This window comes from Heterodontus francisci, chromosome 18 (genome assembly GCF_036365525.1).
Source record: "Heterodontus francisci isolate sHetFra1 chromosome 18, sHetFra1.hap1, whole genome shotgun sequence".
Classification (NCBI taxonomy): domain Eukaryota; kingdom Metazoa; phylum Chordata; class Chondrichthyes; order Heterodontiformes; family Heterodontidae; genus Heterodontus; species Heterodontus francisci.
In genome coordinates this window covers 42,896,604-42,912,923 of record NC_090388.1, presented here as the reverse complement: position 1 = coordinate 42,912,923, position 16,320 = coordinate 42,896,604, and the positions used below count along the sequence as shown (strand labels likewise).

The following is a 16,320-nucleotide window of genomic DNA, read 5'->3' as shown; positions in this document are numbered from 1 at the left end:
TCCAGCCCATTGCTGTTCCTTCATCACTGGGTCAACATCCTGGAACACCCTAACAGGACTGTGGGAATACCTTCACCACACACAGCAGCAGTTCAAGGAGGCAGCACACCACCACCTTCTCAAGGGCAACTAGAGGAGGGCAATATGCAGACATTCTGAGAATGATTTTTTTAATACTTGGATGGTGCTTTCGAACAGCTGGCACAGACATGATGGGCGTAATGGCCTCTGTGCTGTATGCTTTTACAAGCTAAAAGGTAGTAAAGTTAGTACTTGTGCTGTTAATTTAATTCCACTATTAGAAATTGCTTCCTGATTCTTCTAATGTAAAATATTTTACCATGGCATTCATTAAGAACTTGCTGCTCTTGCTGTAGCTTTTTGAAACATTCAAAAGCTTTAATAATGAAGTGTTTTTTTTAGGGATGTAGAATTATAGAATGATACAGCAAAGGAGAAGATCATTTGGCCCATCGTGTTGTGCTAACCAATTAGTCCCACTTCCCTGCTCTTTCTCCACACCCAGCAAATATTTTGCCCTTCAAATATTTATCAGTCCATTTTTCCAGATCAGACTGCATGGACCTTCAATTGTTGTTCGCTTGGGGAAAACACCCATGTGTCTCCTCACAGCAGAGAGCAGACATCAGTATTCACACATGGCACAATCCAGTATTCTACCGCTCCAAGGAAAAAGTTTGAACTTCAATCCACTATACCACCGCCCATGCAAATGACATAAAATAAAATGTGCTTACCACATAGGATGTTAAATTGATATAAATTATTTTAATCTGTTTATCAGTTATACCTCCAATCTAAGAAATCAGCGAGATACCCCAGTTACACATTTTTACCATCAGTGCACAATTATCTTTTTTACTGGATGAATATGAAACTGTCATAATATGAGACATCTGCAACAAAACCACTGAAACTGGACCTTGTAGTACTGGAATTGGAATTACACTACCTTTCAAATGTTAAACAACATTGAAAAGATAAGGCACTACACTCTCTTTAAATTTTTAATAAGCAAAACTTTACCCTATTATTTGAAGTTGAATTGACACTTATGAGACCATTGAGCTCCATGCATGGGTTTCTGTGAACATGCATGAAGTTATGTTTCTCACCATTCAATGGAATTTGAGTAGACAGTATGGCTGCCCAACTTATAAGCCAGCTAAATATGTAGCCTGCACTGCTTGCTGCAGGGTAACAGGCACAGATCAATAAAATGTGATGATAAATACTGTTACAATTCTTTTAAGTTTAATATTTTGTTGTTTCCATTAATCCAGAGCATTACCCATATAAGTGGCGTACTCCAGAAAAATTCAAGTACACACCTATACACACAAGTTCAACAGGTTGTGTTTGCTTCCATGTCACACGTTAAAAAAAAAAATTAGAATACAGCTGTAGTGTTGTTACCATACAAGCTATTTTGCATTCACAATTTATTTAAAGTAATGAATGAGGATTACACCAATGAATGCAAGTTGACAATGGTTAAGTACTTACAATGGCATTTCATTGAAACTGTAATATCTAAATTGATTCGCAGTTTGCTGTAAGACAAAAGAAGCATTTAGCATTATTACTCCTATAAAATTGCTGTAATTTTCAATGCAAAATGAAATAATCTTTGAGTAGATTCCACCTTAAAGAACCCCATTACCTGAGCAATGCCACATATTAATAATGTTGTGTTTGTATATGAATCAGTGTATGACTGCCAATTATTTCTAGAAATGCTGATAGACCCAAGTTAACCATGTCATATGAAATTGGTCATTTAGACAGCAAAGACCATATCCCAAAATGAAAAACAGAAACCAGCATTATGAATATCGATTTCACATGGTTTCTAGGCCCACCCCAGAAACTTACTCAAAAATTGATTCCACAAATCAGCTCTGTCCACATCCTCCATGATGTCAGCCACCCAATTCCAATGCTATCACCGGCCATCCCTTACTGCTCACTTTGGACTTGGTCTGGATTCCACCTAAGCTCTCCTGGCCCCAACTTCTCTACTTTAGGACCAGCAGAATGTTCCATGCTTTGCAGCTTCCTGCTACTCTATAGCAGGAGTGAAAGCTTTAAATGCATTCATTAGTGGGAACTGACTTTCCAAAGGCTTATCACTTCTTTTTAAAAATAAACACAAAAAGCAGCAACACCAGTGTTTTGCAGATCAATCCTTATCCTAAGTCAGCCTGTGTGGTCACTTAAATCTTACACTCCCCAACACTGTGACTACAAAAGACACCACAGAAAATTAACCAATTCCAGATATGTATCCTGTTGAGTCACTGAACACTTTGAGTACACAGTTCTTATGGGAAGAGAACACATAAACGTTCTAAAAAAAAATCATCACCTGGCAAAATCTTTGTCTACTTCATAATCATACTTCATCCATGTGTCCCGATACACAAAAAATTCCATAATGGACAAGAGAGCTATGGTGGTAAAGGCAATTACAGAAACTGTAAAGAAATAATTGTCACAGTAAATACATGTTAATGAATAAAATACTACTTTAAATAAAGGATAAAGTCCACAAGCTGGGAAGGAAAATTTAAATTACCTGTTCCACCACTTGTGGAAGTTTCAATATAACTATCAGGAATCTTTGGGAAAGCATCAAGCTCCTTCACTAAATTCAATGCCTTCTTCTTATTTAATCGCCTCATCTTCAAATATACATTCAGGAGCCTTCACTTTCAGCTTCATAAATTGAATCTGCAAATATATTGAATTCCATTAATGCAATTCTGGAAATAAAGGAATGTCAGAAATGTTATATAAAGTGCATCATCAGAAGCTATACAAAACTGCTTCAATAGAATCAGAAGTGGGCTTGTTTTAAACTCTATGCATGCAGACAATACTTGGTGTTTTTTTAAATGTATGTATCGAGTAGAATAGTGAAGTGCATGATTCATTAGCCCTGATTTTCCAATAGCAATGATGGCGAAACTGTTAGGATTTGTTGTCATTGAAACTGACAACAACTTCTGCAGTCTGCACACGCACAGTTAAACACAGATTTCTAGAAGTTGCTGTCAGTGATCCAAAACTTACCCATAGGATGTGCTAGTGAAGCCACCCCCACCCACCCCCCCAGACTGCAATCAAGTAGAAATCACTGAACTGATGAGAACTTTTCCTTTACACTATTCGTCTCACTGTTAAAAACCCTTGAAAAGTTATGCCTTGTTGAATGAGGTGTAATTGAGTTTTTATGGCATAATTAATTCATAATTACTGAACAGACTCGCTTCCCCCCCAAAAAAAAATAATTTTCTATTTGTGGAATGACAAATTTCTTCATGATGATAAAAATACACCTTTTTTTAAAGTTTATGATATTTCAGCTTCTACCTTAATCCCATGTGCACGTCCCAAATATTTATTTTGCTCTCTGTAAAATTTATAAAAAGTGAAGGATAATCAGTTCATTTTACTTCCTGGTTTGCTGTCTGGGAGTTAGGAAGGAAATTAAAAAGTAGGATCTCCAAAGCAGTAATCTCAAGATTACTCCCAGTGCCATGCGCTTGTTAGCATAGGAATACGAGGACTGACTAATTGAACACATCGCTGGAGAATTGGTGTAGGAGGGAGGAATCAGATTTCTGAGGCATTGGAACCGGTTCTGGGGGAGGTGGGACCTGTACAAGATGGATGAGCTACATCTTAATAGGACCGGGACTAATATCCTCGTAGGGAGATTTACTAGTGCTGTTGGGGAGGGCATAAACTAGCTTTTTTAAAAAAAAAATTTATTCATTAATGGGACGTGGGCGTCGCTGGCTTGGCCAGTGTTTATTGCCCATCCCTAATTGCCCTTGAGAAGGTGGTGGTGAGCTGCCTTCATGAAGCTCCATGTTGGGTAGTTACACCCACAGTGCTGTTAGGAAGGGAGTTCCAGGATTTTGACCCAGCGACAGTGAAGGAACAGCGATATTGTTCCAAGACAGGATGGTGTGTGACTTGGAGGGGAACTTGCAGGTAGTGGTGTTCCCATGCATCTGCTGCCCTTGTCCTTCTAGTTGGTAGAGGTCACGGGTTTGGAAGATGCTGTCTAAGGAGCCTTGGTGCATTGCTGCAGTGCATCTTGTAGATGGTACACATTGTTGCCACTGTGCATCGGTGGTGGAGGAAGTAAATGTTTGTGGATGGGGTTCCAATCAAGCGGGCTGCTTTGTCCTGAATGGTGTCGAGCTTCTTGAGTGTTGTTGGTGCTGCATTCATCCAGGCAAGTGGAGAGTATTCCATCACATTCCTGACTTGTGCCTTGTAGATGGTGGACAGGCTTTGGGGAGTCAGGAAGTGAGTTACTTGCCGCAGGATTCATAGCCTCTGACATGCTTTTGTAGCCACAGTATTTACATGGCTACTCCAGTTCAGTTTCTGGTCAATGGTAGCCCCTAGGATGTTGATAGTGGGGGATTCAGCGATGGTAATGCCGTTGAATGTCAAGGGGAGATGGTTCAATTCTCTCTTGTTGGAGATGGTCATTGCCTGGCACTTGTGTGGCGCGAATGTTACTTGCCACTTATCAGCCCAAGCCTAGATATTGTCCAGGTCTTGCTGCATTTCTACACGGACTGCTTCAGTATCTGAGGAGTTGTGAATGGTGCTGAACATTGTGCAATCATCAGAGAACATCCCCACTTCTGACCTTATGATTGAAGGAGCAGCTGAAGATGGTTGGGCCTAGGACACTACCCTGAGGACCTCCTGGAGACACGTCCTGGAGCTCAGATGATTGACCTCCAACAACCACAACCATCTTCCTTTGCGCTAGGTATGACTCCAACCAGCGGAGAGTTTTCCCCCCAATTCCCATTGACTTCAGTTTTGCTAGGGCTCCTTGATGCCATACTCGGTCAAATGCTGCCTTGATGTCAAGGGCACTCACTCTCACCTCGAGTTCAGCTTTCTTGTCCATGTTTGAACCAAGGCTGTAATGAGGTCACGAGCTGAGTGGCCCTGGCGGAACCCAAACTGAGTGTCACTGAGCAGGTCACTGCTAAGCAAGTGCCGCTTGATGGCACTGTTGATGACACCTTCCATCACTTTACTGATGATTGAGAGAAGGCTGATGGGGTGGTAATTGGCCGGGTTGGACTTGTCCTGCTTTTTGGGTACAGGACATACCTGGGCAATTTTCCACATTGCAGGGTAGATGCCAGTGTTATTGCTGTGCTGGAACAGCTTGGCTAGGGGCGCAGCTAGTTCTGGAACACAGGTCTTCAGTACTATTGCCGGAATATTGTCAGGGCCCATATAACCTTTGCAGTATCCAGTGCCTTCAGTCGTTTCTTGATATCACGCGGAGTGAATCAAATTGGCTGAAGTCTGGCATCTGTGATGCTGGGGACTGCAGGAGGAGGCCGAGATGGAGCATCAACTCGACACCTCTGGCTGAAGATTGTTGCATATGCCTTATCTTTCGCACTGATGTGCTGGGCTCCCCCATCATAGAGGATGGGGATATTTGTGGAGCCACCTCCTCCAGTTAGTTGTTTAATTGTCCACCACCATTCACGGCTGGATGTGGCAGGACTGCAGAGTTTAGATCTGATCCATTGGTTATGGGATCACTTAGCTCTATCGCATGCTGCTTACGCAGTTTGGCACGCAGATAGTCCTGTGTTCTAGCTTCACAAGGTTGTCACCTCATTTTGAGGTATGCCTGGTGCTGCTCCTGCTCCTGGCATGCCCTCCTGTACTTTTCATTGAACCAGGGTTGGTCTCCTGGCTTGATGGTAATGGTAGAGTGGGGGATATGCCAGGCCATGAGGTTGCAGATTGTGGTCGAGTACAATTCTGCTGCTGCTGATGGCCCACAGCACCTCATGGATGCCCAGTTTTGCATTGCTAGATCTGTTCGAAATCTATCCCATTTAGCACAGTGGTAGTGCCACACAACACGATGGAGGGTATCCTCAATGTGAAGGCGGGACTTTGTCTCCACAAGGACTGTGCAGTGGTCACTCCTAACGATACTGTCATGGACAGATGCATTTGCGGCAGGCAGATTGGTGAAGACGAGGTCAAGTATGTTTTTCCCTCGTGTTGGTTTCCTCACCACCTGCCGCAGACCCAGTCTAGCAGCTATGTCCTTTAGGACTCGGCCAGTACTGGTGCTGCCGAGCCACACTTGGTGATGGACATTGAAGTCTCCCATCCAGGGTACATTCTGCGCACTTGCAACCCTCAGTGCTTCCTCCAAGCGCTGTTCAACATGGAGGAGTACTGATTCATCAGCTGAGGGAGGGCAGTAGGTGGTAATCAGCAGGAGGTTTCCTTGTCCATATTTGACCTGATGCCATGAAACTTCACGGGGTCCGGAGTCGATGCTGAGGACTCCCAGGGCAACTCCCTCCCTACTGTCTACCACTGTGCCGCTATCTCTGGTGGGTCTATCCTGCCAGTGGGACAGGACATACCCGGGGATGGTGATGGCAGTGTCTGGGACATTGTCTGTCAGGTACGATTCCGTGAGTATGACTATGTCAGGAGGTTGCTTGACTAGTCTGTGGGACAGTTTCTCCCAACTTTGGCACAAGCCCCCAGATGTTAGTAAGGAGGACTTTGCAGTGTCGGCAGGACTGGGTTTGCTGTTGACGTTTCCGGTGCCTAGGTCAATGCCGGGTGGACCGTCCGGTTTCATTCTTTTTCATTGACTTCGTAGTGGTTAGATACAACTGAGTGGCTTGCTAGGCCATTTCAGAGGGCATGCAAGAGTCAACCACATTGCTGTGAGTCTGGAGTCATATGTAGGCCAGACCAGGTAAGGACAGCAGATTTCCTTCCCTAAAGGACATTAGTGAACCAGATGGGTTTTTACAACAATCGACAATGGTTTCATGGCCGTCATTAGACTAGCTTTTTTTTTTTTTAAATTCCATAATTATTAATTGAATTCAAATTCCACCTTCTGTTGTGGTGGGATTTGAACCCATGCCTCCAGAGCAATACCGTGGGTCTCTGGGTTACTAGTCCAGTGACAATACCACTATGCCACCGCCTCAGCAGGAGTGGGAACCTGAGGGGTAGCTCAAATTGGAAGGAAGTAAACTTGATAACAGGTGGTAGAAAAGTAGGAAGTGACATTAGAAGGCAGGCAAAACAAAGGCAAGCATCAACTAAGCATAGAATACAGAACAATGTCAAGAAGACAAAGGTTAAGGGCACTTTACCTGAATGCAGGCAGCATTCGCAACAAGGTAGATGATTTAAAAGGCACAAATAGAGGTAAATGGGTATGATCCAATTGCCATTACGGAAAAGTGGCTACAGTGTGACCGAGACTGGGAACTGAATATTCAAGGATGTTCAACATTTAGGTAGGACACACAAAAAGGAAAAGGAGGTGGTGTTGCACTAATAAGGGATGGGATCAGTACATTAGTAAGGGAGGATCTCAGATCGGAACGACAAGAGCTAAGAAACAGCAAGGGGCAGCAAACATTGGTAGGGGTTGTTTAGAGGCCAAACAGTAGTGGTTTGTTGGGCATGGTATTAATCAGGAGATTAGAGAAGCATGTAGTATGGGTAATACAGTAATTATGGGCGAATTCAACCTGCATATAGACTGGGTAAACCTAATGAGCACTAATGCTGTGGAGGACGAGTTTCTGGAGCAGTATGTTGAGGAACCGACTAGAGAACATTCCTCCAAGGCACAAAAACCCCCAAAGTAAAGGCAGTCAGCCGTGGATAACAAAGAAAGTTAAGGATTGTATAAGATTCAAAGAAAAGGTCTATAAAGTTGCCAGGAATAGTAGTAAACCTGAGGATTGGGAGGATTTTAGAATACAGCAGAGGAGGACGAAGAAACTGATAAAGAAAGGGAGAACAGAATATGAATGTAAGCTAGCAAAAAATATAAAAACGGACTGTAAAAGCTTTTATAGGAAGCATTTGGCAAAGACAAATGTGGGTCCATTACAGGCAGAGTCAGGCGAATTTATAAGGGGAATAGAGAAATGGCAGAGAAGCTAAATGATTTCTTTGTGTCTGTCTTCACTGAGGAAGATACAAGAAATCTTCCAGAATTAGAGATCTAAGAGATTAGGGAGATTGAGAAATTGAAGTAAGTTAGTATTATTAAAAAGGTTGTATTGGAGAAATTAATGGGGCTGAAGGTTGATAAGTCCGCATGACCTGATATTCTACATCGCAGAGTGTGAAAGAGATATGGAGATAGTGTATGCATTGGTGATCATCTTCCAAAATTCTATAGATTCTGGAGCAGTTCCTGCAGATTGGAAGGTAGCAAATGTTACCCCACTATTTAAGAAGGGAGGGAGAAAGAAAACAGGGAATTACAGACCTGTTAGCCTTACATCAGTCGTTGGGAAAATGCTAGAATCTATTTTAAAGGATGTGATAAATGGACACTTGGATAATAATGATCTGATTGGGCATAGTCAACATGGATTTATGAATGGGAAATCACATTTGATGAACCCGTTGGGAGTTTTTTTGAGGATGGTACTAACAGAATTGATAAAGGGGAGTCGGTGGACGTGGTATACTTGGATTTCAGAAGGCTCGAAATAAAGACCCCCACAGGAGGTTGGTTAGCAAAATTAAAGCATATGGGATACACTGGCATGGATTAAGGATTGGTTAACAGGCAGAAAGCAGAGAGCAGGAATAAACAGGTCATTCTCGCGTTGGCAGGCTGTGACCAGTAGGGTACCGCAGGGATCAGTGCTTGCGCCCCAGCTATTCACAATATATATCAATGATTTGGATGTGCAGACCAAATGTGGTATTTCCAAGTTCGCGGATGACACAAAACCAGGTGGGAATGTGTGTTGTGAGGAAGATGCAAAGCGGCCTCAAGGGGATTTGGGCAGACTTAGTTAGTAGGCAAGAATGTGGCAGGTGGAATATAATGTGGAAAAAAGTAAGGTTATCCACTTTGGTAGGAGGAACAGATGTGCAGAGTATTTCTTAAATGGTAAGAGATTAGGAAGTGTACAAAGTAGGGAAAAAGGCATTGAAGTGGATCTACAAAGGGACTTGGGTGTCCTTGTCAATAAGTCACTTAAAGCTAACATGCAGGTGCAGCAAGCAATTAATAAGGCTAATGGTATGTTAGTCTTGATCACAAGAGCATTTGAGTACAGGAGTAGTGAAGTCTTGCTTCAATTGTACAGAACCTTGGTTAGACCACACCTGGAGTACTCACTGCAGTTTTGGTCCCCTTACCTTGGGAAGGATATTACTGCCATAGAGGTCCACCAGACTTGTTCCCAGGTTGGCGGGACTGTCTTATGAAGAGAGATTGAAGAAACTGGGCCTGTATTCTCTAGAGTTTCAAAGAAATAAATTGTTAGTATAAATGGGTGGTTCTTGGTCGGTACAGACTCGGTGGGCTGAAGGGCCTGTTTCAGTGCTGTATCACTAAATAAAAAAAATAAAATAAATAAAAAATACTTAAAGGGATAGACAGGGTAGATGCAGCTAAGATGTTTCCCCTGGTTAGGGAGTCTAGAATTAGGGGACACAATTTCACAATAAGGGGGAAGCCACTTAGGACAGAGATGAGGAGAAATTTCTTTACTCAGAGGGTTGTGAATCTTTGGAATTCTCTACCCCAGAGGGCTGTGAAGCTCAGTCATTGAGTATGTTTAAAGCAGAAATTGACAGATTTCTAAATACCAATGACATAAGAGGATATGAGGATACTGTGGGGAAAAAGGCATTGAAGTGGATGATCAGCCATGATCGTATTGAATGGTGGGGCAACCTCGATGGGCTGAATGTCTTACTCCTGCTCCTATGTAGCACAGAATCAGTAAATTGGATGGGAAAGTTATGCATTTGGAGAAATTCCGTGGACATCACCAAATTGAATATTAGCATCCCCAACCATCTAAACAACAGCATATAAACCATTTTAAGCAAAATACTACAAGGGATATTTCTGGGAAATGATTTCCCACAATTACCTTCATGTTTGAATCTAATAACATCTTTAAACAGTCTGCATAAATATTCAACTAATTACAGTAATGGCAGTTTGAAGTGACTTCAAACAAGGTTTGTCCAACCTTTTGATCTGGGAAGTGGACACATGCACAAGTTAACAAATTGGATACCTAAAATAACAAATCAATGTGATCGCTCATATATTAAAAAGTCACCCACACATAGAAAACTGAACCACCAACACATATATTCATACCCTAAGAGATGAAAGGAATTAGGAGTGGCATCATGACTAGATAAATGTTCATATTTTGAACAAGGCTACGTTTGCTGACAACGCAACCACTAGGTGGTGCAGTACTTGCACATGTGCAAATGCCGCCTGATGCACTGTAACATCACTGTCTGCAACGTTTTTGGTAGCTGCCAGTAACAAAGATGGTGCTGCCCAATTTATCACAAAAACGGCCACTTCTGGTCCCCGCAACAGGTGGTTTAATGAATCTTATTGACGATTATTTCAGGACACAAACCCAAATTTTAAACCAGTGAGCATTTTAAAAAGAGCGCCAGGATAGCTGCATGTGTGGGATTATGTGTGCAACTGAACAGAATCCGTGGCCTCGCCCCCTCGTTACCCCGCTCCCTCCTCCCGCTCTCAGTCTCCCTCCCCTGCCTATCTTGTCACTCGCTCTCTTCCACGCTTCCTCCATGCGGGGACAAAAGACTGCAATTGCAGGAGGGAGCAGGGGCCAGTAGCAGGAGGGAGCGGGGACCAGGAGTGGGAGGGAGCCGAGTGGGGAGAAGTGGCGAGGCTGGGAGTGACGAGCAACTAGTTTGCCCGCGTGCATGAATTAGTCCTGGCAAGCCAGGTGGTAGCAAGAGTCTGTTCTGTGCGATTCTGGGAGTGGTCTGATGGTGTCAGCGGGGGCTGCGTTGTCAGTAGTCACTTTGTTTGTATAAACCTGGCTTTTCTCAACTTCAGAACAGTACTTCCTACTAGTGTGACAATTCCCTTTCCATACCAACACCAATCTGAATTCCTTAAAGCTAGGTGAATTTATACTTAGTCAAGTTATGTGATTAAAGTGAAAGAGAAATCTAACATCAAGTCACAGTGGAATGTGGTGGATAGCTTTGAATGGATTGAGGTGCAATCTGACATTGACAATTATACATGAAATCTACATAATACATTTTTGGACCTATAGGTTCACATCTCAGTTCTCCAGTTGACTCAGTGTTTCAATAGTTTAATTAGTATTTCTAGCTTGATTTCTGATTGGTTCAGTGCTTCTATTTCTCATTGGTTGTTTAAGAATTTTTGGTACCATTCAGGTACGAGGGGAAAATAAATCAATTTTTACAATGACAGTTCCTTATGCCCCACCATCAAATTATCACCTGCTGTTGGTTCTCTCCCAATGCCCTTTCCCTAATGAAACTTGCTTCAAGGCTGACAGTGGTCCTGCATCTGCCATTCTGTGAAGGAGCTCAATCTGTGTTTCAAGCCTCCTAAGTGTTAAATTCCTCCCAGGCTTCCCATCAGCAGCCTTGACCTTCACTGCTACGGACGGCACAGTGGCTAGCACTGCAGCCTCACAGCTCCAGACCCGGGTTCAATTCTGGGTACTGCCTGTGCGGAGTTTGCAAGTTCTCCCTGTGACTGCGTGGGTTTCCTCCAGGTGCTCCGGTTTCCTCCCACATGCCAAAGACTTGCAGGTTGATAGGTAAATTAGCCACTGTAAAAAAATTGCCCCTAGTGTAGGTAGGTGGTAGAAGAATTGAGGGAAGGTGGGGATGTGAGAGGGAAAATGGGATTAATATAGGATTAGTATAAATGGGTGGTTGATGGTCGGCATGGACTCGGTGGGCTGAAGGGCCTGTTTCGGTGCTGTATCTCTCTATGACTCTACTCACTCCCCAAGTCTCCGACTCATTAATGGACTTCAGCACATATGCATATTACATGTCGCCTCATTCCCACCTATACTGCGCTCTCCCACTCACGTGTTGGCACTTGGATCTTGTTGGCCAGGGGCTGCAAGAAACACAGAATCAGTTAGAAACTGCTGGAATTGTTTGACCTGTAGTAACCTGGAGCTCGGACACTGGCCTAAAAACCAGTTTGAACTAATTACTTTATGAGACAAGACAAAGAACAGGACACAGGAAAAGGGCCTTATTTGGACACGGTGTGATACCGGGGTCTTTGGGCCTGGGCCAATTAAGAGAAGCTGTGAACGAGGTGAGGAAACTTAAGCCAACCGGAAAGACACAGCTCAGATTTGGAGAGAGATAAGCAACACGATAAGATTAGAGCTTTTTGGGCATAGAGCCAGCGAAAACTCTGGAGATCAACCATCGTGGAAGCGGAAGACCCTGCGTGAACGACGCGGCGACGACGTAGAGAGAGAGAGAACAGAACGCCTGGCCAGTGTTAACTCTCCCTTTTTTGGAAAATATCCTTTGTATTCTGTGACTAGGACAGGGAAAGGTCAGAGAACCTATTGGGTGTGCTTATGAATTCTAGCTAGTTTTGTTATTAACTGTATAACTCAGGGGAGTTCTTTGTTTTTGTCTAACTAAGTGTATAAGCCTTATTCTTACATTGTAACAACAACGTGAATAAAGCAAATGGATAGTTAAAGAAAGGACTGAGTTCCCCTCTTTGTACTAAGCCAGTAACTGTAGCTGTGGACAAGGGGGTGTTGACTCCGCTCCACGGTTAACAATCTATATAAAAAAAGTGCCAAACCTTATCAGCCTGCAAGCAAAGTCTTAGGAGAAACACTCAAGTATAATTAATTGCAAATTTCTAGTGAAACTGCGCAGATGATATACAGTTTTAGAAGGACAAGTATTATACAATGTCCAGATTTTGCTCACCGATAAAATGGAAAAAGTCTAACAGTAACTTCTGCCATCCGCACATGGAAATCTGGAATTTGTTGTCAGAGATACCCTGCTCCTCCACAAAGTATGTTGCAACAGTCCTTGCCTATAGGCTCGGCATTGAAATGACTAATGGAGTGAACTTAGGGTACTTGCCCAGTAGTTACCCACTATAGACACGAGAAATATTTAAGGCTGGTATATTCCAGCGCAAGTGAATTTTTTTTAAATCGCATTACTGCCAAACAACCTCCTGGCCCTAAAAAAGGTTTTTTCACAAGTGTGGAGTTTCATTCCTTCAGAAGTTAGCACTGGAGTTTTAAAAACTTTTTTTTTCTAACTTTTTTTTTTCTCAATTCCACCTGTATTTTCCAATCTTTATTTCACTTTCTGTACATGATTTAAATCTGGTGCAATCTTTATGTGGTTCAGTGAGGATTCTTCAATCTGATTGGTTGAAGAGCCACACTTTTGCTTTTCCTACTCAGATGTCATAGACTCCCTGTGGAGGGCACCACGCTGGATCAGACGCCTGATTACAGCACGTCTATGTACAAAAGTCCGAGAAAACTCTGTGGGCAGCTGTCAGAGAGGTGAATATTGAGCACTGTTCCTTCACCACTGACTATCCTAAATAAATCTGAAGATAAAATATTCTTGCATGAAATTGGTTGAAGATTATTTTCAAATTACAAACAATATAAAATATGACCTGAGCTTAAAGTCTGAAAATGAAGTCAAGAACCCAAATATAAACTGAATTTAGGATCAAAATATGATCTAAATTAAGTATCAGGTTAGCTCAGTGGCAGCAATTTTATCTCAAGATAAGGATTTGAGCACATAACCAAGCTGACACTATAGTGCAGTACTTGGGGAGTACTGAACTGTCATGTGTCGTCTTTTGGATTAAATATTAATCTGTCAGCCTAGTTAGGTTGATGCAAAGGACCCTATGGCACTTTTGCCAAAAAAGAGTAAGTGAGTTCTCCCTATGTCCTGATCAATGACCATTCTTCAATTACAATAACATGCATTCATAATATTAAGTTACTTCACAAAGACAATTATTGGCTCCCGGACAAGCAACGTCTTGATTTTAAATAAAAGCAAAATACTGCGGATGCTGGAAATCTGAAATAAAAACAAGAAATGCTGGAACCACTCAGCAGGTCTGGCAGCATCTGTGGAAAGGGAAGCAGAGCTAACGTTTCGGGTCAGTGACCCTTCATTTTAAGAATCTTGATTTTAAAAATTGTCATCCTTGTTTTTAAATCCCTCCTGGTGTCGCCCCTCCCTATCTCTGTAATCTCCTCCAGCCTCACAACCTTCCAAGATATCTGCGCTCCTCTATTTCTGGCCTCTTGTGCATCCCTGATTTTAATTGCTCCACCACTGGTGGCTGCACCTTCAGTTGGCTAGGCCCCAAGCTCTGGAATACCTTCCCTACACCTCTCCACCTTGCTTTCCTCCTTTAAGACACTCCGTAAAACCTACCTCTTTGACCAAGCTTTTGGTCAACTGATCTACTATCTCCTTTTGTGGCTCAGTGTCATACTTTGTTTCATAATGTTCCTGTGAAGCACCTTAGGATGTTTTGTTACGTTAAAAGCACTATATAAATGTAAGTTGCTGTTGTTGTACGCAGGCAAAAAAATGGAAGCTGAAACAAGGGAGGTGTTACGAGGGGTGACTAATAGTCTGGTTAAAGGAAGAACTTTAAGGATGGTCAAAAAGAAGAGAGGCAAAGCATAGGAAGTGAAATCCAGAGCATAGGACTGTAAAGACTGACAATATGGTCTCCAATTGTAGGCGGAGAGATGTACAAAAGGCCATAATCAGAGGAACAGAGACTTCTGGGAACAGGGACAGGTGTGCAGGGCTGCAGCAGTTTATAGTGATAGGGAGGGGTGAGGCCATGAATTGATTTAAACACAAATAAACAATTAACACGAAGAACATAAAAACGATGGCAATTTAAAGCTGACAAAAGGGCAAAATCTGTGTGAAAAAGGGCGGCACATTGGCGCAGTGGTTAGCACCACAGCCTCACAGCTCCAGCGACCCGAGTTCAATTCTGGGTATTGCCTGTGCGGAGTTTGCAAGTTCTCCCTGTGACTACGTGGTTTTTCGCCGGGTGCTCCGGTTTCCTCCCACAGCCAAAGACTTGCAGGTTGATAGGTAAATTGGCCACTATAAATTGCCCCTAGTATAGGTAGGTGGGGATGTGGTAAGAATATGGGATTAATGTAGGATTAGTATAGATGGGTGGTTGATGGTCGGCACAGACTCGGTGGGCCGAAGGGCCTGTTTCAGTGCTGTATCTGTAAATAAAAATAAACAAGGATGAGAAGTTTAAAGTGTAGGCATTGTGGACCAGGAGCCAACCTATATAAGAACATAAGAAACAGGAGCAGGAGTAGGCCAAACGACCCCTCGTGCCAGCTCTGCCATTCAATGGGATCATGGTTGATCTTCAACTTCAACACCACTTTCCTTGGCCCGATCCCCATATCCCTTGATTCACTTAGAATCCAAATATTTATCAATCTCAGACTTAAATATACTCAGTGACTGAACATCCACAGCCCTTTGGGGTAGAGAATCCCAACTCTCTGAATGAGGAAATTTCTCCTCATCTCACTCTCTAATTGGTCGATCCATTATCCTTAGACTATGCCCCCTAGTTCTAGAGTCTCCAGCTGGGGAATAGCCTCTCCGCATCTACCCTATCAAGCCCTCTCAGAATTTTATACATTTCAATGATGTAATTCTCATTCTTCTAAACTCCAGAAAGTATAGGCCTATTCTACTCAATCTCTCCTCATCTGCCAACCCTCTCAACCCAGGAATCAATCTAGCTGACTTTTGCTGCACTGCCGCTAAGGCAAATTTATCCTTCCTTAAATGTGGAGACCAAAACTACACACAGTACTCCAGGTGTGGGCTCACCGAAGCCCTGTACAACTGCAGCAAGACCTGCGCATTAACTTTGTGTTTAGTGTACAAGGATATCCAAATTCCACTATATATGAACATTTAATATTTTCTCACCATTTAAAAAGACTCTGTTTTTCTATTCTTCCTAACAAATGGAATAATCTCATATTTCCCCACTTTAGATTCCATCTGCTGCCTTCTCATCCACTCACTTAACCGGTCTATATCCCTTTGCAGACTCCTTATGTCCTCCTCAAAGCTTACTTTCCAAACTAGCTTTGTATTCTCAGCAGCTTGGATAACATTACACTTGGTCCCTTCACCCTAGTCATTAATATAGATTGTACACAGCTGAAGCCCCAGCACTAATCCTTGCAGCACCTCACGAATACCAGCCTGCCACCCTGAAAATGACCCTTTATTCTATATCTTTCATTTTCTGTCCTTCAACGAATCCTCTATCCATGTTAATATATCACCCCCAACCCCATACATTTTGTGTGGCCCTTATCAAAT

General features: G+C 42.8%; 1 protein-coding gene across 4 annotated transcripts in view; it reads right to left on the bottom strand.

Moving 5' to 3' along the window:
- ergic2 (ERGIC and golgi 2) overlaps positions 1-16,320 on the bottom strand; it is an 84,533-nt gene that overhangs the window by 60,775 nt on the left and 7,438 nt on the right. For 2 of the 4 annotated variants that reach the window (XM_068050607.1, XM_068050609.1), the window contains exons 2-5: positions 9,247-9,346; positions 2,600-2,754; positions 2,390-2,498; positions 1,528-1,574 (exon numbers count right to left, since the gene is read on the bottom strand). In XM_068050607.1, the coding sequence (XP_067906708.1) occupies positions 1,528-1,574; positions 2,390-2,498; positions 2,600-2,705 (262 nt within the window). In that variant the 5' untranslated portion in view covers positions 2,706-2,754; positions 9,247-9,346. Of the gene's footprint in view, positions 1-1,527; positions 1,575-2,389; positions 2,499-2,599; positions 2,755-9,246; positions 9,347-11,979; positions 12,011-16,320 lie in introns of all 4 variants that reach the window. The other 2 variants (XM_068050608.1, XM_068050610.1) reach the window with 2 other exon arrangements.